This window comes from Carassius auratus, chromosome 46 (assembly GCF_003368295.1).
Source record: "Carassius auratus strain Wakin chromosome 46, ASM336829v1, whole genome shotgun sequence".
NCBI classification, from domain to species: Eukaryota; Metazoa; Chordata; class Actinopteri; order Cypriniformes; family Cyprinidae; genus Carassius; species Carassius auratus.
This window is the reverse complement of record NC_039288.1, coordinates 18,278,785-18,304,717: the sequence shown is the minus strand read 5'-3', so window position 1 is coordinate 18,304,717 and position 25,933 is coordinate 18,278,785. Positions and strand designations below refer to the sequence as shown.

Here is a 25,933-nt window from a genome sequence, read left to right as displayed (position 1 = left end):
GTCATTATCTTTGAACTCAAATTCCCACAATCCCCGGTTGCCACGTGCGCGTGTTCTGTCAGCAAACCGGACTAAACGTCACATTCCTGCATTCTCATCACTGCGAGCGCGAGTGCGTGTGTGTGTGGGAGAGAGAGGGACGCAGGCTAATATCTCCCTCCCGGACACGTCACTGTCCACAGGAAACACTCATGATCGGGCGGATTTAACCCCGGTGGACACCCGGCGATCCCCGCAGGCCCGATCGCAGATCTCGGGTGAGTGTATGCGTGTGTTTTGCCGCAGATCTGTATGTCTCGCCGGTTTGGGGTGTTTACTGTGGCGTATCCAGCGCAGCCTGTAGTAACCGCGCGCGACCGGATGGAACGTCTGTGATACATTGTAACACTTCACACGAGCTGCGACCCGCAACTTTGTATCTTGTTATTGATAGAATGTATCGGTTTGATCTGGCGGCGTCGCTTTGATCATAAAGAAATGACAGATGTCTGGTGTTCTGATGACAGGTAAAATGATTCTGATCACTGTGTGTGTGTGTGTGTGTGTGTGTGTGTGTGTGTGTGTGTGTGTTTTGGTTTCATTGTTGCTGTTTTGAAAATCTCAAGCCATAATAGGGAACGAATTTAAAGCAATAAAGGCACAAATGTTATGATTTTGGGGGAATAAACTGTCAGATATGTTAGTGTTAAAAATGTTCTGCGATCTGTCTCTCTCAGAGCTGTGTTCCTGATGATCGGTTCAGGACTGTATTACCGGTTTCATATCGTATCGATCTCCGATGGTTGCATCAGACGCGGGCAGGGCCACAAACATACACATATGCCTGCATGCAGTTAAACAGCCCTGATCTTCCCCTGCTGCTTCACCCTCCTCATCAGCAGTGACACGCAACTGGGCTGTGCATTTACATTAGCGATATATAGGCCCTTTTTTCAACTGATACCAGTTATTTCTATTAAAGGTATAGTTCCTCCAAAATGAAAATATGCCCTTAAACAAATTTGGGGGAATGTTGCATTATTGTTGATGACTTGCTCAACAATTGATCCTCTGCAGTGAATGGGTGCCATCAGAATCATAGTCCAAACAGCTGATAAGAACATCGCAGTAATCCACACCACTTCAGTCCATCAGTTAATGTCCTGTGAAGTGAAAAACCTGCATATTTGTAAGAAACAACTCCATCGTTAAGTAGTTTTTAACTTCAAATAATTGCTTCTGTTGCTTCCTCAGTCCATAATATTGTTTTCTTGATTGTCATCGGATCTGAAGCGTTATTATAGATTATGGACTCATATTTTGGCCAGAAGCATCAGTTAACAGCATTTAGGCCACTGGTTTGGATGTCAGGTAGGAAATATTCAGCATAATAGTACTGAATACATACTTTAAATGATCATATGAGTCTCTTACTCTGTTATTAGTGTGTTATTTAGCTATGAGAATAACTTTTGTAAGCAGAATAATTATTATATATAATGGACGAGTGAGGCTGGCTGTCACATTTATACAGTAGTGAAACGTCTTCTTGAGTGTTAGTTAAAAAAAAACCTTGTTTTTACATATGATTTATTTTGTCATTTTATTGCCTCTTCTGGGCAAAACACTGAATCTTTGAAAGTTAACTGCTTTGTTTTGTGATTGAATAATTGTGGGATTGAGGAAATCTACAGTGGGTATAGAAAAGAATCACCCACCTTTGAAATAATCAACTTTGTTGCGTTGCAACCTGAAATGAAGACAGACAGTTTTTGATTTATCCAGATTTATTCACTCAGAGAAAAAAAAACAGAAATGACTGAGTTGGAAGAAGGAACACCCTCCTCCTAAAAACCCCTTGTAAACTCAATCAGTTGTAGCTGATCAGCTTCTCAATGGCACACAAAGCGATCTGACTTTCTTCTGTGATCAGCTGTGCTCATTTTGATCAGCTCAGCATGAAAAGAGCTTTCCTGGAGTATTTCAGTCGTGGTAGTGCAGCTGAAGCAAACAATGAGCTACAGGTGACGAGACACTGTCAAAAGATCTCCAGGATAAAGACATGGACAGGCACAAGTCAGGAGATTTCGAAGGCTTTATGGGTGCCTAAAGGAACAGTGAAGTCTATTATTAAGAAGTGTAAGGTATTTGGTAAAACACAGACCCTCCCTGGATCAGGACGTCGCTCCAAACTGGAAGAAAGAGCCAGAAGGAAACTGGTGAGAGAGACAGAGAGACCGACAGCAGCTCTGGTCGTTGTGTGCATGTGACAACAATATCACAAATCCTCCACAAATGTGGCTTGTATGGAAGGATTGCAAGAAAAAAGATGCTCCTCATGAAAGGCCACATGCAGTCAGACTGAGCTTTGCCAAAACACACCTTGAAGATCCTGAGGCAGATGAGACTAAAATGTAATTATTTAGTCTCAACACCGAATGATATGTCTGGTGGAAATCCTATACAGCTCAGCATCCAAATAACAGCATTCCTCCAGTAAAGCATGGAGTGGTAGTGTCCTGTTATGGGGAGTTTCTCTGCAGCACTCGTCAGGACAAAAGGAAAAATTAATGGGGCAAAATATCATCAAATTCTTGAGGAAAATCTGCTGCCCTCTGCCAGAAAAATGTCAATTTGAAAGACCGTTTACCTTCCAACATGACAATGACCCAAGGCACACAGCAAAACTTAGCACACAGTTGTTGAAGAAGAAAGAGGTGAATGTCCTTGCATGGCCAAGCCAGAGCTCCGACTTAAACCCTACTGAAAACCTGTGCAATGACCTGAAGACTGCAGTCCACAAACACACACCATCAAATTGAACTGAACAGTGAGCAGTTCTGCAAAGAAGAGTTAGTAGAGACGTATCCCAACAGACAAAAGGCTGTAATTAAAGCAAAAGGTGGTTCTACAAAATACTGACACAAGGGGCTGATCCTTTTCCTACCTAGTGATTCTGCTTTTTTATTTGTACAGAGAGAGAGAGAGAGAGAGAGAGAGAGAGACATGTCTACACATATCTACATGTCAGTCTGAGAGCATCGTATATATTAGCAGAGCAGTTTTTAATCTTCATCAGAACTGTACAGTTAATAATATAAACCGATTAGCATCAGAATTTCCTTTGACTTTATACACTTATGTGTGACTTAAGTCTAGCTCAATTCATCTCAGAGCAGTGGATTGATTCAGTGTGACTTAGAAGTGAAAGATTATTCTGTCCTGTGTGTGTGTGTGTGTGTGTGTGTGTGTGTGAGAGAGAGAGAGAGAGAGAGAGAGACCGGTTTGGTGAGAACTGTGTGTATGGTTGCAGATGATTCTGCTAGACTGTCAGATGTGATGGGAACTTTAAATCTAGGGTAGATGCAGAGATGTATAAAGTACTAGAGACCCATTCTTGAGTAAAAGTACAAGTGCTCTATCAAAAAAGTGACTTGAGTTGTTTAAGCACCACACTTAAGTAGAAGTACTAAAGTATTCAACATTTTTTGTACTTAAGTATTGCAAGTAGTCTATTTTGAAATTTACTATTCAAGTACTGAAAGTAAAAGTAGAAGTATTGTGTTATGTAGCTATTAAAGAAAATAGTCAAAAGTTTGAACATATTGTTTTTACTATTTCAAATGATTAACCTAAAGGACAACCACAATTCCTTTGACTGTAACTTCTTGTAAACAAAAAACGGTTACTAGGGTTAGTTAGCCCAATTTGCAAAATGATGTCATTAATAACTTACCCTCATGTTGTTTCAAACCAGTAAGACATCAGAGGGTCATTTAGAATTTTTTGAAGCATCGAAAATACATTTTGGTCCAAAAATAGCAAAAACTACGACTTTATTCAGCATTGTCTTCTCTTCCGTGTCTGTTGTAAGACAGTTAAAAACAAAGCAGTTTTTGATATCTGGTTCGCGAACGAATCATTCGATGTAACCGGATCTTTTTGAAACAGTTCACCAAATCGAACTGAATCGTTTTAAACGGTTCGCGTCTCCAATACGCATTAATCCACAAATGACTTAAGCTGTTAACTTGTTTAATGTGGCTGACACTCCCTCTGAGTTCAAACAAACCAATATCCCGGAGTAATTCATTGACTCAAACAGTACACTGACTGAACTGCTGTGAAGAGAGAACTGAAGATGAACACCGAGCCGAGCCAGATAATGACTCGTTCACGAGTCAAGAACCGTTTCTGTCAGACGCAACTGGTTTATTGAATCGAACTGTCAGAAAGAACTAACGTTACTGGTCATCCGAGAACCGATGCAACCGGTTCTTGACTCGTGAACGACTCATTATCTGGCTCGGCTCTGTGTTCATTTCTCTCTTCACAGACAGCAGTTCAGTCAGCACGCGCAGTTCTGGCAGTGGTTTGTAATGGAATGATTCGTAAAAATTTTATAATTGTAATGAGTAACGATGCAGCACATAAAAAAAATATCAGAGTAAAAGTATTAAACTCAGCGAAAATATGTACTGAAGTAAAAGTGGAAGTAGGAGAAAAAAATAATACTCCAGTAAAGTACAGATACCGCCTTTTAGTACTTAAGTACAGTAGTGAAGTAGTTCTACTTCGTTACTATACATCTCTGGGTAGATGATTTTAGAGAAGCTATAGCACGCTAGATTTGAAAGCATAAGATCCCACCCTCCTTGCAAATCACTCTCCAAAGTCACACTTCCTTCAAAAACATGAACATACACAGACAGAGCAGAAGTTAACCAGCGACACGAGGAGAGACGGTGTTGGTGGAGGTTCAATGCAACACTGTCAGATTAACTCATGTCTCATTCACCGGTGAGAAAACATATAAAGTGCATAATATTTCAATAATAACTCTTTCCATTCTCGCTCGGTCTGCACTAGTGTAATGGTATATGCCGATGTCATGTCTCCGTGAACAGGGTGTACGGAGGCATGCAAATACTTATGTTCATATGTCCGGACCGAGGGATATGATTGGACGAACATTTTATGATCCTACGACTTCAACAGACAATATAAATACATTTAGACCACTTAACTTAGTGATTCTGTCAGGATGTGAAGAGACTCTTAACCAGCACTACAAAAAATGTTTCTGTAAGAAATCACCTACCCAGGCTTTCAAAATCTCTATATGAACAAGATCTTTAACTCTTCAAATTAACTTGTGAGAATTCAACCTGCACTGAATAATAAATCTTGTCTACTTCATGACTGTGCATAAGATATATAAAAAGATAAACAAATATATAATGAAAAAATGTGCAAACCTGAAATAATGCAAAGACTGTTAACTGTATCAGACTGGGTCATATGTTCGTTTTGCTAAAACGTGGAAAACTTTTGCTTTGGAGGTCAATTAGAGGTCAAGCTTTGCCTAGATTGTCAGAGTATGGCTGTTTCGCATGCCCTGAAATGTAAATAAGTTCCCTGGATTGTTATTATATTACTTCCTAAGTAACATACTCAAACATTCACAGACAGCTTTATGTTATTCAATATGTTCTTCAACAGTTGAATAATAGGAATATAAATTTATGCTAAGGGATGATGTATACAGCAACATCATAATGCACATGTAATTTTACCTCCTGTTGATTTAAAATCTATTCCTTGATGAGAGGCTTTGTTTGTCTCATAGAGCAGTGCTGATAGGGCTGTTTTAGTCACCCTCCATTGTTTATCCAATCCCTGTTGCTCTCATCATGAACGAAGATTCTGATTGGCTCAGTCATACAGTGTCTGTGCTTCTCATTGGTGGTCTGTGTGAGTTGGAATGTGTGTGGAATGTGTTCACTTCCTGCTTTTCCAGCCAATCAGAGCTGCTGAATCTCATCACATTCCATTGGGATTCAGATCACATCATGAGTGTGTGGGAGAGGTAGAGACAAATGTGTGTGTGTGTTGTCTCTCCCTTTCCAGCTGTAATTGATTTTTGCGGCCTGTAGTTAAAAGTCGTTTCATATCTTGCACGTTCAGCATATTCTCATATTGCATGTTTACAGAAAGACCATTTACACAGCAGTTTTATACTGACTGTCTCTACAAATGCTAAGATTTAGTAGATTTAGCATTTGTAGCGTCAATGCTTATGCGTCCTGGATAACTGTGCAGTGTGCTGCTGACCGCCGTAAGCTTGAGCACAAATGAATGCATTTGACGTTGCATTGTTGTGGATGATGTCGTTCATTGTAGGTTCTTCAGTACGGAGAGCGCGGCATTATCTGTTTTAAAAAGCTTTTGTTCAGAGCTTCTTTGGCGGTCAACTGATTGTAGATGTTGTTTGGTGAGTTCTGTTTCGTTGTGCTTGAAATGTTTGGAGAATATATTAGTTTAACCGATGCCTGAACTTCTGTCTGGTTTATGTTATTTGAAGATCTGTTTGGTTGATGAATCGGCCCTCATTCATCGAGCTGATGTTGTTTGATAGCTTTTGATTGGTTCTCAGGTTATTTTGAGTTTAGCTGTGATCACGTGTTGAAGAATAAGGTTGTACACTGATTAGATCCTGTAGTTTGAGTGAAAGATTGCTATTGTTCTAATTGAGGTTCTGCTTTAGAACAGAACAATTGATGCATTGTTTCTTTTATTCTGGTGGCAATGAGCTTTAGTTTTACACACCATCATTTCCAGCGCTAAAGCCTTTCCTGGAGTTTCAGAAAACTGCTCTGATAGATTGATTTTGAGAAGATCAAATAATACTTTTTTTATCAATATGCCTGATTTGTCTATAAAATATATGCATTTGGTCTGACAATTTTTTTATGTCATGAGACAGATTTTTATCTGGACAAATGTTTTAAGGACCAGGAATATCTTTTGCACTTTTTATTGTATGTACTGTTTGTCTTTTTGTCTAATTTGAATGGTTGTATTTATTATATTGTTGAATCTTTAATCTGTGTTTTCCATGTGAAGCTGATTTGGTAATATATTTAAATATAAAAGTAAATCAATATGTCTTAAAAAATATATATATACTACTGCTAAAAACGAATATAAAAATGATTAAATAAACACAAAATAAGTAATATAACCTATAATATTTTTTTAATTATAGATTATAAATGTGTATTTAAGAAAAGTAATATAGTATTAATAAAACAATAATACTACGTAGTAATACATATTATAATACTAATATTTTTGGCAGTCATTATTTCTCAATTTTCAGATGTTAAACCACTGAGCTTTTAATTTGACAGAAAACACGCTGAAGATATATTTAATTAATTAAACCACAGTCTTTGCAATTTAATAAACACACTAAGCCATGTTGCAATTTTGATTTTATTTAAATGAATTGTACCACCCTAACCACCCTTAAAAACAAAATTGATCCTGATGTGTTTTGTGATCGTGTTGGATGAGAATGTTGCACTGGTGCTGATGGGACTGAAAGGTGTCGTCTTGACAACCAGCTGACATCATCATGCTGTCAATCAGAGCTCCAGCCGTTGTGATGTCAGGAGAACATCTGTTAGAAACACTGAGCAGCAGCATGCTGTCAACTTAGATTTCTAAGTCAACTATTTAAAGTTGAAGTCTCTTCTGCTTGCGTTTATTTGTTAAAATACAGTAAAAAAAAATAATAATATTGGGAAATATAAAATATCTGTTTTCTATGCAATTTTTTTTTTTAATTAATTTATTCCTGTGACGCACAGCTGAAGTTTCAGCATCATTACTCTTCAGTGTCACATGATCATTAGAAATCATTTGAATATGCTGATTGGTGATATCTGTGGCTTTCGTGTTTAAAGTGACAGTCTCTGTCTCTTGAGCACATTTGCATGTCTGTGTTTATCAGGGTCTGTGATGGTGTTTGAAAGTGTTTGCTCCGTTATTACAGTCTACAGATAGTAAGCGCTGGATATTTCTTTATATTGCACCAGCGCAAAGTGGACAGCAGACTTGGAACTTCCTGTCAGTGTGTGATTGTGTGTTTGACACATTAGATATATTAATCATAAACCACAGTTATAATTAAAGATGCATCTGTAACGATGTGAAACGGCATAATGCAACATGTTTATGGGTGAAAGTGAATATTCTTGCAAATCATTGGATATTATTGTTTATTATTATGTTTTATTATGAACAGTTGTTTCAGAGAAATTTTGATGAATGGTCATGAAAAAGAACATGTTTTTTCTCTGGAATAACATGCAGTGATGGAACATGTTGGGAAACACATCAACATGATGGATTGTGTGTGTGTGTGTGTGTGTGTGTGTGTGTGTGAGCTCTTTGTTCAAACAGCTGTTGTGAGCAAGTGTTACACACGTGGAGGATTTTACACACACTACTGCACCAGACAACAAAGACCAGATACACACACACACACACACACACACACACACACACACACACACACACACACACAGCATCACTATCAGTGCACAGTGTCTCCCTGCTGTCACCCTTCTCTTATTTTGTTTCCACATTTACACTTCGTGTTGTTTTCAGGTTAAACATTTACTCCATCCACACACTCGCTCCATTCAGATCCAGTATTTCTGTCAAGTTATTAGTGCTTTACTGCCATTACTGTATTACTCCCATTATTCAGAAGCTGTGGGAAATAAATATATGTCAGTATATTAACAATAAACCATTGCTAGCTGTAAACGCATATGTATATGTGTAGGCTATATATATATTCTATTCATTAAAGAATCCTGAAAGATATGAACATTGAAGATAATTATAAAGGTTTATTAAGCAGAAAATCAGTATATTTACATGATTTCTGAAGATCACGTGACACTGAAGACTGGAGGAATGATGCTGAAAATACAGCGGAGCATCACAGAAATAAATTACTTTTTAAAATATATTCAAATAAAAATCAGCTATTTAATATTGTAATAATATTTCACATCATTACTGTTGCATAAATGCATACTATTCTAATTAAATCAAAATTAGAATTAAAAAAACAACATAAAATGTAAGGTGTAAGGAGTTGATCAGAGAGCAGTGAGACACACACACCATCAGTCAGACAGATAGGGCTTTCACTGCAGCGCTGGAAGAAGGAACTGTTTTTGTGGGAGATCACACACACACACACACACACACACACGCACACACGCGTGCGCGCGTTATACTGTTGTGTTTCTTTCTGTTCCTTTTTTCTGTTAGTGTAGCTGTGCTGTTGTCTTTGATTGTGGTTCATGTGTTTGTGTGTGTAGATAGAAGCTGTTCTGGAACAACATGACATTTTATTATTATAATAATTGCAGATATGTTATTTTTAATCTCTGCTCACACTGCCAGCATCTTAATGCGGAGTAGTTACTCTAGTGGTTGGCCACTAGTAAGAGTTTTGTTTAGTATTGTTTCGAAATGTGAGCACAAACACTTGAAAAATCTGAATCCTAAAAGTCATGTTTTTATAATTGTAATATATTTTTCTTCCTCTGAACCTTTGTTTTAATGAAATCGAGGAGAAATAGGATTAACAAATCATTTTACTGCCTTACAGTATTCGCAATTCAATCAAATCAAGTCTGGCTCTATAATTAATTAGGCCTAAATGTAAGATTTATATATTTGAATTGCATCTAAAATGTGTTGGATCACAAACTGTTAACATCAGCTAATGACATTTATATTTGTCAGTCATATAAAAATGAGACTGGAATAAATAAAAAGTATGGCATGGTTATTATTAACTCTTTACGTACCGGTATATCAATTTTGAAATCATAGTCATATTTTCAAAATGCATTCATTCGGATTGCTTTTCATCAACAAAAATCTGTTAATTGTCAAAATGTATGCAATAGTATGCATTTATGCAACAGTAATAATGTGAAATATTATTACAATATTAAATAGCTGATTTTTATTTGAATTTATTTATTATTAAATATTTATTTTAAAAAGTAATTTATTTCTGTGATGCACAGCTGTATTTTCAGCATCGTTCCTTCAGTCTTCAGTGTCACATGATCTTCAGAAATCATTCGAATATACTGATTATACTGTATATACTGTAGAAACTTTTATAATTATTATCATATATACATGTATATATGTATAAAACAGGGTACTGATTGTATTCAGAGTGACAAATACTTTGTTTTTGCATTGTTTTCTTAATTTGGTAAAATTGTAAATTTAGGCGTTTTTTTGTCCACAATTTTTTATTTGTATTTTTATTTTTTAAAGGCAAATGTGTGTATATATATATATATATATATATATATATCTAGTGAAGTGTTGCAGCATGTGCTTCAGCTCCATTAGCAGAGAGCGTGTCGTAGCGCCCGAGGCTGTGACTGTCCTGTCAGAGACATTTGCTCATTTAGACTTGACAGGATGATATCCACAGGAATGAAATGAGGAATGTTGAATGTCACGAGCACCAGTATGTGAGCGGCTAATGGAAAAGCCCTAATGAGAGCTCAGTTAATCTTATTCCTGCCAAGACAGATTTTTCTCCAAATGTTGGCTATGTTTGGGCTATTTTTCTGCCAGTTGAAACAAGGCTGCTCATTAGATTAAAGACTTTGTCAACGGCTAATTAGAGATTTATTTTGTTATTTCCAACATGATGTCTGAAATATTTTCTGATTTCCAACCTAATGAAATTTGTAGCTCATTCCTACTCATGCATTCGTATAAATGAACCAAAAAGACATGTGTCCTGTAGTAATGATCTTATAATGCACAAGAGGGCTTATGAGCTGAAATGTGAAGTTTACATTTTAGAAAGCATTTATGTCTTCAGTAATAATATTTATTTTTTGCTGTGTAAAGTGACTTTTTTATTATAATTCATGTGTTTAACTGTCAGATTTATTAGATTTTTTTGGTTATAATGTTATAGTTTTTGGTAATTAACTTTTTTTATATATATTTTCATCATTTAGATTTTTTTTGTCATTTTATGATATTTTTATGTTTATTTAACTTATATTATTTTCATTTGTTAGTTTTAAAATTAAAAATGTTATATGTATGCATGTATAAAAAAAATTCAAGTAACTAAATTTAAATAAACAGTTATTTTAATGTTTTATTATTGTTTTAGTTAACTGCATTAACCCTGGTACCTGTATGAGGATGATGGTAAAAACAGGCTCCATCAGACAGATGTCCTTATTTCTCACAAATGAACAGTGTTTCTCTTCTGGGAAAATGGAGCAAAAATAGTGATGACTCATCCTGCATTACTCAGATTATTGTCCAATCAAATGCTCTCCAGAATGAGAATGTCACACCCCCCAAATTATGACTAACAAATGATGGTTCATGGCTGTAATGCAAATAAAAACTATTGGCTATTTATGAAAGAGGGCTGAGCTATTTTGATGCTCCTTTACTTCCTGTTTCAACATGAAATGTGTCAACACAGAAAATAAATCTGTGCTTGTCAAAATCACTTGCATTGTTGTTTAAACTCACAAATGTAATATATTTTAACAATATTCTTAAGTGTAGCATTTTGTGTGTGGTTAGTGATGCAAAGCTTGAATGAAGTGTGTCATTGACAGACGATCATACTGCATTCAGCTCATTAAAGCTGTCCGTCTGAATCTAGAGACACAATGACAGTTTTAACGCTTCTAATCTTGATCGTCTCATGTGCTGGATCTCGCTCTTTCTGTTTCCTCAGCTCTAGTGTGTGTATTGAGCCAGCTGTCGGTCTGAACAGCTGATATCACAGCACACACACACACACACACACACATCTTTTGTTTACATTCTCCGAAGTGTCTGATGTGGAATATATCACTAAAATTGTGAAATCACTAAAAGTGAAAGTAAAAGTAATATGGAAGCATGAGAATTTGAATATGTAACATGAACATTTTATATATACTGTATATAAATCAAACAAAACTTGCGAAAGGACAAGAAGAAAAAAGAAAAGAGTAGATTTTCATTGTTAACATTATTTATTGTTATTTAAAATTCAAAGACACACTACCAAAAGTTTGGGGTCTCACAAGATTTGTTAATTTTGTTGAAAGAAGTATCTTCTGCTCACCAAGGCTGCATTTATTTATCAAAATTACAGTAAATTTTTAGTTCAAAATGGCCATTTTCTATTTGAATATATGTAAAGCTGAATTTTCATTCCTCCAGTCTTCAGTGTCACATGATCTTCAGAAATCATTATAATATGCTGATTTGCTGCTCAAGAAACATTTCTGATTATTATCAGTGTTGAAAACAGTTGTGCTCTGTGCTTGGGAGCATGATGAATATAGACACAAAGGATCAATTCACAGATTACTGGTGGTGCAAAGTACAGTTGCTAAACAAAGTAAATTCAATTCAAATTCACAATTGTATCAAAGCAGCTTTATAGAAAATGCATGTGACGATAATTCCAAAGCAGAAGTAAATGTGTCCGAGTGATGTTCATTTCACAAATGAACCATTCAAGAGGATAATAGAATCAAATATGAATATTAATTAGGAGCAGTTGTGTTTTTATGTGTGTAGACAGGAGCGCAGGGCCCTTGCGTGTGTTATTTTGGATGTGTGCTGGTAAGATGGAGCTGCTCCGGTTGTAAATCCTCTTTGCTTGACCAAGATTCAAGTATTGAGTTAACACCAGATTAAAATCTCCCTTTCTCTCTCTCTCTCTGTCACCTGGTGTAAGCGGGGCATGTTGTCCCACCCAGAGCCGTCATTATATAATGAACGCTTTTGACTTTTGAGTAATACATATAGAGAGAGAGTAAAGAGAGTAAGAAAAGAAAAAGATAGGAGGTGAAAGAGGAGAGGAGAGACAGATGTGATGGTAAAGCAGAAGCAGACAGGACTTTATCAATTCGGTGTCTCTGCTGCCGCCGCTGGTGAAGCAGATGAACTGCAGAGTGTTATTATTACACTATTTATTTTCTCCATTAAAAATGTCAATTCACATGATTTTGTACATAACTAAAAACCTTTTACTCTTTGCCCCGCCCACAGCTCCCCTCCCTCCATCCCTCCTCCCACTGGGCTGGTTGCCATGGAGAGCTCATCGGTAGCCTCGGCATCTTCAGAGGCGGGAAGCACACGCTCGCAAGAGATCGAGGAGCTGGAGCGCTTCATCGACAGCTACGTGCTGGAGTACCAGGTGCAGGGACTCCTGAGCGACAAAAACGAGACCGACCAGGATGTGGACAAGACCCCGTCCCACATCTCCCAGGTAAATCACACCCTTTCCCAATCCTTACAGGTAAAATACACCCTGTCCTGAACCTCACAGGTAAATCACACCCCGTCCCAAACCTCACAGTTCAAACACACCCTGTCCCAGACCTCACAGGTAAAACTGACCTCGTCCCACACCAAACACACCCCTGTCCCAGACCTCACTGGTAAAACTAACCTCGTCCCACACCAAACACACCCCTGTCCCAGACCTCACTGGTAAAACACAACCTGTCCCAGACCTCGCAGGTAAAACTGACCTCGTCCCACACCAAACACATCCCTGTCCCAGACCTCACTGGTAAAACACAACCTGTCCCAGACCTCACTGGTAAAACACAACCTGTCCCAGACCTCACAGGTAAATCACACCCCGTCCCACACCTCACAGTTCAAACACACCCTGTCCCAAAACTCACAGGTAATACTGACCTCGTCCCACACCAAACACACCCCTGTCCCAGACCTCACAGGTAAAACTGACCTTGTCCCACACCAAATACACCCCTGTCCCAGACCTCACAGGTAAAACTGACCCCATCCCACACCAAATACACCCCTGTCCCAGACCTCACAGGTAAAACTGACCCTGTCCCACACCAAACACACCCCTGTCCCAAACACACCCCTGTCCCAGACCTCACAGGTAAAACTGACCCCGTCCCACACCAAATACACCCCTGTCCCAGACCTCACAGGTAAAACTTACCTCGTCCCACACCAAACACACCCCTGTCCCAGACCTCACAGGTAAAACTGACCTCGTCCCACACCAAACACACCCCTGTCCCAGACCTCACAGGTAAAACTGACCTCGTCCCACACCAAACACACCCCTGTCCCAGACCTCACAGGTAAAACACACCCTGTCCCAGACCTCGCAGGTAAAACTGACCTCGTCCCACACCAAACACACCCCTGTCCCAGACCTCACAGGTAAAACACACCCTGTCCCAGACCTCGCAGGTAAAACTGACCTCATCCCACACCAAAAACACCCCTGTCCCAGACCTCACAGGTAAAACACACCCTGTCCCAGACCTCGCAGGTAAAACTGACCTCGTCCCACACCAAACACACCCTTGTCCCAAACCTCACAGGTAAATCACACCCCGTCCCACACCTCACAGTTCAAAACACATCTCTGTCCCAGACCTCACAGGTAAAACTGACCTTGTCCCACACCAAACACACCCCTGTCCCGGACCTCACAGGTAAAACTGAACTCGTCCCACACCAAACACACCCCGTCCCGGACCTCACATGTAAAACTGACCTCGTCCCGCACCAAACACACCCCGTCCCGGACCTCACATGTAAAACTGACCTCGTCCCGCACCAAACACACCCCGTGCCGGACCTCACATGTAAGGGTGTACTCACACTAGGCACGGTTGCCATGAACCGGGCCCGAGTACGATTGTCCCCCCTCCCCACTCCCCCTCTGGCCTGCACTCACATATAGGGTTTCAGCATTCATGCCGGAGCACGCTTACGTCATTATGGTGCGACGGTTTCGGGATAAACAGGAAGAGCGGCGCTCTATGAACACAATGGAGTGCATCGCTCTGTTTTCTTTGTGGATAATTTTGTGTTGTTTGGTCCACAGCCTGTTGTTAAACAGATGTGTCGCCTTAGTGGCGCGAACATTTTCACATAATCGTGCTGCTCGTATGAGGATGTTTGCAAGATACCAGCTGAAGTGCAGCAAGGACTTTGCAGTTTTTAGTTTTTTTATGCGTTTTGCACCTCTGCCGTAGACCAAAGCGACCCTTTCCCTGCCATGTTGGTTTTGGAGCGTCGCAAAACCGTGATGCAAAGCGTCCTTTTCCGTGCTCCGGCACGGTTAGCGCTCACACTGCATGCGAACCGCGCCCGAGTCCAACTGAACCGTGCCCTGGCCCACCTCTTCCAAGCGGGCCAGGGCCGGCCAATCGAGCTGCACCCAGGCACGATTCGGAGCACTCACACTAGTCAAACGAACCGCGCTTTGGTGGTCAAACGCACTTGGGCACGGTTCAAACTGGCAGTGTGAGTACACCCTAAAACTGACCTCGTCCCGCACCAAACACACCCCGTCCCGGACCTCACATGTAAAACTGACCTCGTCCCGCACCAAACACACCCCGTCCCGGACCTCACATGTAAAACTGACCTCGTCCCGCACCAAACACACCCCGTCCCGGACCTCACATGTAAAACTGACCTCGTCCCGCACCAAACACACCCCGTCCCGGACCTCACATGTAAAACTGACCTCGTCCCGCACCAAACACACCCCGTCCCGGACCTCACATGTAAAACTGACCTCGTCCCGCACCAAACACACCCCGTCCCGAACCTCACAGGTAAAACTCACCTCGTCCCACACCAAACACACCCCGTCCCGGACCTCACATGTAAAACTGACCTCGTCCCACACCAAACACACCCCGTCCTGGACCTCACATGTAAAACTGACCTCGTCCCACACCAAACGCACCTCGTCCCGGACCTCACAGGTAAAACTCACCTCGACCCACACCAAACACACCCCGTCCCGGACCTCACATGTAAAACTGACCTCGTCCCACACCAAACACACCCCGTCCCGGACCTCACATGTAAAACTGACCTCGTTCCGCACCAAACACACCCCGTCCCGGACCTCACAGGTAAAACTGACCTCGTCCCGCACCAAACACACCCCGTCCCGGACCTCACATGTAAAACTGACCTCGTCCCGCACCAAACACACCCCGTCCCGGACCTCACATGTAAAACTGACCTCGTCCCGCACCAAACACACCCCGTCCCGGACCTCACAGGTAAAACTGAACTTGTCCCACACCAAACACACCCCGTCCCGGACCTCTAAGGTAAAACACACCCTGTCCCTTACCAAACACACCCCGTCCCAGACCTCACAGGTAAAACACACCCTGTCCCGCACCTCAAAAGCTGTGTTGAGGATGATGCACTGTAATTCTGTTTTACTAAGTAATAATCAAAACGAATAAATAAAATTTGATACTAATGGTGTCTCTCTCTGTCTATCAGTGGACTGAAAACTGCAATGATAAGATTGACGGGAGCTGGTCGTCTTCACGGGGCAGGGGCTCGTCAAAACCAGTAAGTTTTGCATGTGTGTGTATGTGTGTCTGATCCATAACACTTGTGTAACACCCTGTTCACACCCGACACAAGCGGCTCGTCAAAAGTTATTTGTCTTTTTATAACTGATGAAGCTGTGAAAGCATCTGTTGCAGTCACCTCTGCTGCAGAGACAGTGTTAGTGTTGAAGATGTGTAGAAATGTTTGAAAATTACTTTGGGTGTTCAAAAACAGGTGTTTTTCTCATCAGAAAATGTATTAATGGATTGACACAGAAAACAATAGAAACATCAAATTAGCGCTGGGTCCCAGTTCACATACTGTCTGTCCTGAATAGTGAGCGAGATTAGGGTTAGAGCGTCCCAAATCATAGCTGTAAACAGTACGTAACAGGTGCCTGGATGGCTTTCTGTTTGTCCAAGTGAAGCTAGATGCTAATGTTAAAATGAAAACACATACAGTAAGTGCACTAGATGCAAGTATTTCCAGCTCTGCTAGTTTGATTGCCTGTGCCATATGATTCAGAAATGTGTCAGACCGCATTTTGTAACACGGTGCAAGTGTGCACTTCATACTTGTTGCCTTAAGGGGCACTATAGTAAAAAAAAAAGAAGTTAATAAATAATTTTTATGTTATTATTATTATTTTGGTAAGTTTTTATTTCAATTCTATTTTATTTAATTTCCAATTGCATTTCCCTTTCCAAAAAGCTTTGTGTGCAATCGTTTGCAAGCGAGTTTCTCGAGAGTATTATCGATAATTTGATGAGTTTTGTTCAGCAAGAGCTGATCTGCAAACTTGAGTTTAAAACATGTCACTGTGAGATATAAAGTCAAAATTCTGAGAAAAAATTCTGGATTATTGCATATATACTTGCAGTTGCAAGATAAAACCAAGTCGCAATTTACTTTGCTGTGAAGCAACTTTAAAAAGACAATGGTGTCATTATTCAGCTCAAGTCAAGACAGCAGAAGCTTAGATGCACTGTGCTGCATGCATGTTGTTCTTCAGTGTGTGAGAGAGAGCATTGTGAATGACACAGTGACCGTATTGTGGGTCATGTGATGTGATGCTGATGTCACATGCTCAGTTGCATCTGATGAACCATCGCATGGATTGACTGAACTGAAATCTCATTTGACATACTCCGCATGCATGATATGTTGTGGATATTTTTATCTTTACATATCATTTACTTCATCAGCTCTGTCAGCATTTGTGTGTGTGTGTGTGTGTGTGTGTGTGTGTTTGATCTAAAGTCCTGAAACCATCTTTTTTGTGATTACTTTTGTTATTTCTTAATATATATTAATAATTTGTCCTTTTCAATGTAGTTTGCATTATTTTTTTAAACTGGATATTTTTCTAGTGTTTTCTAGAATCAATTTAGTTTTAGTTTTTCAGTGTATAAAAATGTTAATTTAATGTGAAATGAAAGAAGCTCTCCAGGTGAGAACACATATTGCAGGGATTAATTTGTGCTTATTTTTATGTTATTCAAATGATTTTGTTTCTTCTTGTCTCTCTCAGGATGATTGGGAGCACAGCAGTAATGGCAGCACCGGTTCTAGACCCAGTTCAGGTTCTCGACCCGGTTCTGGTTCTAGATCAGGCAGCAGAGGACGAAACCACCAGTTCAGAGCCCCAGCGAAGGTGAGATATCATATTTATAGATTGATGTCATCAGGAACATTTTGTTTTCCGTGTTTTTAAACGTTCATGATGTGTGTGTTGTAGAATGGAAACAGAGACTGTTCTTTGGATGTTCTGGGGACGGACATCTGGGCTGCAAACCTGAACTGTCATGGGTGAGATTCACACACATACTTTAATAAATCTAGGCATGTAAGTAATGAGATGTAATCGAAATAAAACCAAACTCGTTATATGGCTTAGTCATGATTTCATTTAAAAAGACCATAGAAATGCACACAGTTAATTTACTTTTGAATTTCTATTATTTGATCCAGACTGCTGAAATATGTCCATATTTTCAGCAGTCAGTAAATATCTTCATCTGCTCTGGTTTTTCTGCTTGTGCTTTGCAGTGCTGCTGACTCACAGTCCAATTTAAACCTGGTCACGGGCTAAATTTAATTAACGAGGCTCTCACCTTCAGCCCTCTCTCTCTCTCCCTCTCTCTCTCTCTCTCTCTCTCTCTCTCTCTCCCTCTCTCTCTCTCTCTCTCTCTCTCTCCCTCTCTCTCCCTCTCTCTCACACATACACACACACCCACACACACACACACCCCCCACACACACACACTAGAGGCTTGTTCTTATATTAGATTTGATCTGTGTGAAAAATAATATTGCAATTCATAATAGGTACAAATACGGTAAAAACTGAAATATCTATTATCACCATTTAAAACAACTTACGATTTTAATATATACTGTAAAATGTGATGTATTTCTGTGATGCTCCGCTGTATTTTCAGCATCATTGGTCCAGTCTTCAGTGTCACATGATCGTCAGAAATCATTCTAATATACTGATTTACTGCTCGAGAAACATTTCTGATTATTATCAGTGTTGAACACAGTTTGTGCTGCCCAATATTTTTCGTGGAAATGGTGATACATTTTATTTTTCAGGATTCTCTGATGAATAGAAAGTTCAAAAGAACAGCACTGATTAGAAATATAAATCATTTGCAATATTATAAATGTCTTTACTATCACTGTTGGGCAATTTAATGCATCCTTGACAAACAAAAGTATTATTTTTTTAGAAAAAAAAAACAATTTGAACAGTTTGCAGGATGCCAGTGCTTTAATTCAGAGTTATGCCACTGTAATCTGTTCAGAGCTGCATATCGCCTTTCAGAACAAGCTCTGAGATTCTCTGGATTTTAGGAAGAAAAAGAAAAAGTGCCTGAGCTCCAGTGTGTCTAGGGTTTCAGCAGAGTTTTACAGTCTTGGATGGATCCGGGGAAAATGAAGGATTTGAACGATGCATGTAAAAGAAGGCTTAATTGTATTTACTTTTGAGGGGAAAATGCAACTTTAGGTCTTTAGTTGAAGTGTAAATGTACTGTAGTTAAGGATTCCTATTTGTTTGTGTATTGATGTTGTGATTTGTGTGCATTTGTGCTCTCAGAGGCGCTACGTGGGACATGCAACCAGAGAAACTGGATTTCTCTCAGTTTCACAGGAGGCCGTACAGAGGGACACCGAAACACCTCCCGCACATCGACCGAGAAGGGTGAGACGGACAATAACGTCAGTAACACTCACACACACAGATGCAGTCTGAATCACTTCACAGCAATGCACTGAATGCATTTATACACCCGATTTAATCTGCATGTCAGGGGGTTTTCAGCATTCAGTGTTGTTATGGGGTGTGGCTGTATGTTTGTGTGGCGCTCTGCTCTCTGCTGCCCTCTACTGGCTGAATGAGAAATGACCTGGGGTGCATTGAGAGAAGTTAACCCCTACTGTAACCCCTACTGTATCATATTTAATACAGGCCTCTAAATAAACAATATCATCAAAACCTGGATGAAAACAACCGAATCACTTCAGCTTGTGCTTCATGTGTTACAGATTTTTATAAAGTAAATGAAAGAATAACTTTCATGTTGTAAGTAATAATCAAGATCAACACTTATGGACTGATTTTTTTTAATCAAATATGATCATCAGGTTTTTGCTGAATGTTTATTTGTTCATCTCTCAATCATGATTGGATTTCCTTGCATTATGTGATTTGATCATCAGACTAAACATTTAAACATCATCTTACTAAGACATATTATTGGAGATACAGAGTGATGACTGATATTTCTATCATTTTAAGGATGTATCAAGTATCTGATATGCTATTATAAAGATCTAATTGATTTACATCACAAGTATTAGAATTTCATCACGTTTTGTCATCAACTGAACCAAATTGCCTATTTTTTGCTCCGTTTGAGTCTCTGAATAAAACTGATCAGTTTTTTTCCTCCATGTTCTCACTATATTTAGGGCTTGGTTTATTTAGTCAGTTAGTATGGAAACTTTAAAGCACATTATTATACATGAGAGCTAATACTACTGTGTTGTTGTTTACATGTGTCAAAGAATAAAGAATAAACAAGCATGCAGTGTCTTTGTCTGGCGGGACGCCTTCATGTCAATGTGTGTCTGTTCACAGGATGATGAAGGGCAAACTCGATGATGATGATGATGATGGTATTGACCTGGACAACATGGAGAAGTTCCTGCCGGTAAGAAACTACTGTAGATGCCGGAAGGTGTTTTATTTTTAACTGATCCAACACTGACATCTAGTGGTGAAGGGATGATATGACAGTGTGTGTGATATTACTGGATTTTAGCTCGTGCATAATGGCATTTCCTGCTCACGAATGTGTCATTTACACTGAATGGTATGAAATTTACTCCAGGCTTCTGAGTTGGTGTTAGTGTATCTGTCTAATTCAAGCTAAATTGGCTTTTGTCTGCATTTCTCTTGTTCTGAGACACAGAATTAAGGTTTTAATACAGTCATTCCCGAACAGTATATGCAAATCTTAAGTTGTTACAGTAGTCTGTTTTTCATTTTAAGGTGCATTTTAAGGTCATATTTAAGATCTGCTATAGCAAAATATAATATATTAAATATAAAAGTTGATTTAAATCTACTAAGCTATCATTGATCTAACGAGAAACAAAAAATCTCAAACTCATCCAAATAGTTAACACAAACAAACAACCATCTCATCTGCTGCTATTCAGTTAGTGGAGTGGCGCCATCTAGTGGTTTCAGAATGTCATCACCAATAAACTGCCAGAAAGCATAGGTTTCTTTTTCTCTCTCTCTGGTGTGTCTGGCTGCTGGTGAGCTCTTCGATCCACCCAGACCCAGCAGGATGTTGTTAGGGTGGCAGTGGCGGGTCAGAAGGTCATCTGCGGGCAGCGTCTAGACGCGGTGCTGGCAGACAGGGTGGAGTGTGTGTGTGTGTGTGTGTGTGATGCCAGCCATTGTTCTTACTCAAGTGATCTGCTGTCTTTCCCTTGTTCTCTGTGATTTTATGTGCGTCTGTTTATTTAAACACGTTACAGGCAGACGTGCAGATCACTGGATGTTAAAATAAACACTTTTTTTTGTTATACTCTTTTTTTTTTTTTTTTTTTTTTTTTTTTTCTTCCGTAATTGTAGTTGATTAAACGTCTATAGAGATACTGATTGAAAATATACATTTCTTTAAAAGAAATCTTACATGTGTATTATATGTAAAAATAAAACTAGGTTAATGATGATATTATGTCGAATCATCTTCACAGACTGTGAAAAGGGTCTAGACGACTGTGAGAAGTCAGCCAATCACAACAGAGCTCATTTGCATACATGACTGACAGGTGTTAATAATGAGTTGAAGAATCTTCTCATGTCAGAGTCCTGTGAAAAAAATAGTTGGCATGAATAATTCATTTTAGTTACACACACACGCACAATCAGTCTCCATCTCTAATCCATGAACTCTCTAACCGTGTGTGTGTCTGTGTGTGTGTCAGGTGAATGATTTTAATAACTCTATTGTTTGTCACCTGATACACTATATCCTGCCAGATTCACATGCCCTGTGGTACACTCTCACACACACACACACACACACACACACTTTATCTGAGTGTTTGGCTGGCGTGTTTTTATTGTGGGCTGTTGTTTTGTTTGTTTGTGGTGTATGTGTGTGTCATTGTGAGCGGATGTTTCTGCGCATTGTAAATTTTGATTGCCTTTAATACAGAGCAGAAGGAAGTGTGTGTGTGTGTACGTGTGTGTGTTTTATCACGTTCACTCTTCCCATCATTCCTACAAAATAGGCTTCATTTCCAATAAGGTCAGAGTCAGTCTGTCTGTTTCCGTCTTGATGGAGGTGTGTGTGTGTGTGTGTGTGTGTGTGTGTATTTATTTAACTGTACTTTGACCCTAAAGTTAAATCGATAACTCTTTTCAATTAGATCTCATTTGTTAGCATCAGTCATTGCATTTGTTAACATAAACAACATTTTTTTAAATGTAATTTAATTTAAACAACAAAAATAAATATATATTTTAACAGCATTTATTAATCTTTGTTAATGTTAACTTTATATTTTATTTTCCAAATCAGTTTCATAGTCATTATAATTTATATAAAAAAAAAAGAACAGGAATCAATAGCATGACCTTATTTAAATCAATCAAAAGTGTGTATGTGTGTCTGGGTGAAAGTTCAAGTTTTTTGCGTCATATGTTTTGACTCATGTGTCTGTATTGTGTGTGTGTGTGTGTGTGTGTGTGTGTGTGTGTGTGTGAGAGAGAGAGAGAGACTGTGATCAGTGGTCTGTCTGCGATGGGTCAGATACTGTAGACGTGTCTAGTTCCTGCAGAACAAAAGGCCTCCAGTTGGACAGACACTGAGCACTCACTTCCGTAAACTACGTGCGGCCCGTCAGGAGCAGAGAGAGAGCGAAAGAGACACTGGCAGATCTGACACACAACAATGAGGAGGTCAGACACCCCTCCTTTTCCTGTGATTGTCAAACACACACACACAGCTCCTACCTGCGCTCATGCTCTCTTTGTCGTAATGCTGGAAAGAGGAGGTCAATGGAGAAATCTTGGATGTGGAATAATCTGTTGGGAGTTGTGGAATTTGTGGGTGGATGCTTGTTGGCCGATTATTACGAAACCCGGCGCTTTAGAGATAAAATGCAACTATTTTAAAGAGTTTGTGTGTGAGAGAGAGAGTAATACAGTGTCTTATTAATGCATCACTAGTGCTGTTACTCATAGTGAGAGTGGGAGAGTTCAGAGTTTGTGCTTCAGTTGTGTCATGTTGATAATTTACTAAACAACTGCACCCTAGTAACCACATAGCAACACCCTGGTAACAAACCAGAACAGCCTAGTAACCACATAGCAACACCCTGGTAACAAACCAGAACAGCCTAGTAACCGCATAGCAACACCCTGGTAACAAACCTGAACAGACTAGTAACCACATAGCAGCACCCTGGTAACAAACCAGAACAGCCTAGTAACCGCATAGCAACACCCTGGTAACAAACCAGAATAGCCTAGTAACCACATAGCAACTCCCTGTTGACAAACCAGAACAGCCTAGTAACCGCATAGCAACACCCTGGTAACAAACCAGAATAGCCTAGCAACCACATAGCAACTCCCTGTTGACAAACCAGAACAGCCTAGTAACCGTATAGCAACACCCTGGTAACAAACCAGAACAGCCTAGTAACCACATAGCAACTCCCTGTTGACAAACCAGAACAGCCTAGCAACCGCATAGCAACACCCTGGTAACAAACCAGAACAGCCTAGTAACCACATAGCAACTCCCTGTTGAAAAACCAGAACAGCCTAGTAACCACATAGCAACACCCTGGTAACAAACCAGAACAGCCTAGTAACCGCATAGCAACACCCTGGTAACGAACCAGAATAGCTTAGTAACCACATAGCAACTCCCTGTTGAAAAACCAGAACAGCCTAATAACCGTATAGCAACACCCTGGTAACAAACCAGAATAGCATAGTAACCACATAGCAACACCCTGGTAACAAACCAGAACAGCCTAGTAACCACATAGCAACACCCTGGTAACAAACCAGAATAGCTAAGTAACCACATAGCAACTCCCTGTTGACAAACCAGAACAGCCTAGTAACCACATAGCAACACCCTGGTAACAAACCAGAATAGCTTAGTAACCACATAGCAACTCCCTGTTGACAAACCAGAACAGCCTAGTAACCACATAGCAACACCCTGGTAACAAACCAGAACAGCCTAGCAACCACATAGCAACTCTCTGCCTAGCAATGCTCTGGAACCAAATAGGATGCACTAGCAATTGAATAGCAACCTGTTAAATTTTAATGTTTATGAATCTAAAAATGCAGGGATGTTTTTGTTTCCCAGTTGAGTGTGTGTGTCTGAGTGCCGTGGTTGAGTGTGAGATCATGCTCTGGATCTTTACCTAACTGGGCCTGAGAGAGATGATGTCTGTCCCATCATAAACACTCAGAGACTCGAACCTGTGTTACCCGGCAACCAGACCAACACACACGCTGAAGACATGTCCAAAAGAACATAAAGCTCCTGCTGCTGTAAACACACGAAACAGGTCACTGTCTGAGATTGTGTGCTAAACTTCATTTAAGGAGTTAAAGAATCTTGACTGATTTTTCTCAGAGTATCCAAAATCTGGAAATATCAGGGATATCAATTTTAAAACTCTATAAAATGCATCTTACAAATGTTTATCCAGTAACAGAGTTATTTTAGCACTATTTATGTACCTGTGCTATTATAGTATTTATTATTATATTTTAATTGGCATTTTTTTATTCATTTTTCATGTTAATTTTAGTTACATTTTTAGTCATCGGTAGTGCTTTTAACATTTTTATTTGTTTTGTTTTCATAATTTATTCTATTTTCTATTTATTGTATTATATTTTTCTGTTTCTATTTGGCTTTATTTAATTTTATTTCAGTTTTAGTTTTAGGCATTTTAGTACTTAAAATTACAAATCTTAAATGAAAATGCAAATATTGCTATATATATATATATATATATATATATATATATATTAGTTAATTTTTTTATTTTTAGGTTTTTATTTTTTTAATTTCATCTATATTTCAATTAACAGATATAAATTTTCGTGTAGTTACTTTTGGTAATTTTTGTACTTCAACTTAAAATTAAAAAGCTTGTATGAAAATTAAAAATATTGCTTTGGTAGCTAACCTGAAATATTCTAAGTTGAGGATATACATATATTATTTGAATTATTTGTATTGTCAAAGAAAATAAGAAATGTTGTTTTTAACTTGGAACAGTTTTTTCTATCTAATACTTATTTTATTTGAAATCAATTATCATATAGTTTAAGTTAAACAGTGATTATGAACGGCTAAAAAAGTAACGGAGATTCATTGGTCTGAAGGTGTGGGAACTCGGATTCTCAGTCCCTCTTTTTCTTTCTCTTTGGAAATCTTTTCAAGTGTGTGTGTGTGAAGCTAAGATGGTTTGATTGAAAGCGTCCAGTCTCTCTCTCTCTCTCTCTCTTTCTGTCTGTCTCTCTCTCCCTCCCTCTCTCTCTCTCTCTCTCTCTGTGTATCTCTCTCTCTCTCGCTCCCTCTCTGCTCACAGTCACATGCCAAGCGTTCGGCTCTTTGACTGATGATTCATTGTCTTCCTCATTCCATCCGTTAGCAGCGCAGGAATTCCTGTGTCACTTTCCCTCCTCATCCAGAATGTCATGACACAGACTCAGGAAAAGGGTCACGTCAATACCAGAGGTGACGGCTTCAGTCATCCTGCAATAGTCATGCTAACAAAGAGCTTTCTCTGCTAAGTTTAGAATCACAGATCTCACACGGGACGCTCTGGCTTTGTTCGGAGAGCCTGCAAATATCAGATTTTTATTTTTATTGTATTCGCATTGTATCTCGTTGACTTGTTTATGGTCTGAATAGCGAAATAAAAGCATGAAATTTGATCTGTTTTGTGAACAAACCCTCAGTAACATCTGAGGTTTGTGTCATTGGCACGAGTGAATGTTGAGCTCGTTTGTGAGTAGATCTCGTCAGCAGTGATGGTCATGATGATTTTGGGATCTTACCCACCTTGTCAAATCTGAGCTCTCTTGGACCCCTAAATCATTCCACTGGCTAGAAGAGAAAGTCTTTCTGTGTAT

General features: G+C 39.3%; 1 protein-coding gene across 4 annotated transcripts in view; it reads left to right on the top strand.

The window, feature by feature from the left end:
* The first annotated feature begins 85 nt into the window (after positions 1–85).
* Positions 86–25,933, top strand: part of LOC113064454 (CBP80/20-dependent translation initiation factor-like) — a 64,095-nt gene continuing 38,247 nt past the window's right edge. Inside the window, exons 1-7 of one of the 4 annotated variants that reach the window (XM_026235313.1) lie at positions 86–257; positions 12,907–13,126; positions 16,171–16,242; positions 17,756–17,878; positions 17,963–18,033; positions 19,328–19,432; positions 20,372–20,444. In XM_026235313.1, the coding sequence (XP_026091098.1) occupies positions 12,947–13,126; positions 16,171–16,242; positions 17,756–17,878; positions 17,963–18,033; positions 19,328–19,432; positions 20,372–20,444 (624 nt within the window). In that variant the 5' untranslated portion in view covers positions 86–257; positions 12,907–12,946. Of the gene's footprint in view, positions 258–289; positions 507–12,906; positions 13,127–16,170; positions 16,243–17,755; positions 17,879–17,962; positions 18,034–19,327; positions 19,433–20,371; positions 20,445–25,933 lie in introns of those variants that run through there. The other 3 variants (XM_026235315.1, XM_026235312.1, XM_026235314.1) reach the window with 3 other exon arrangements.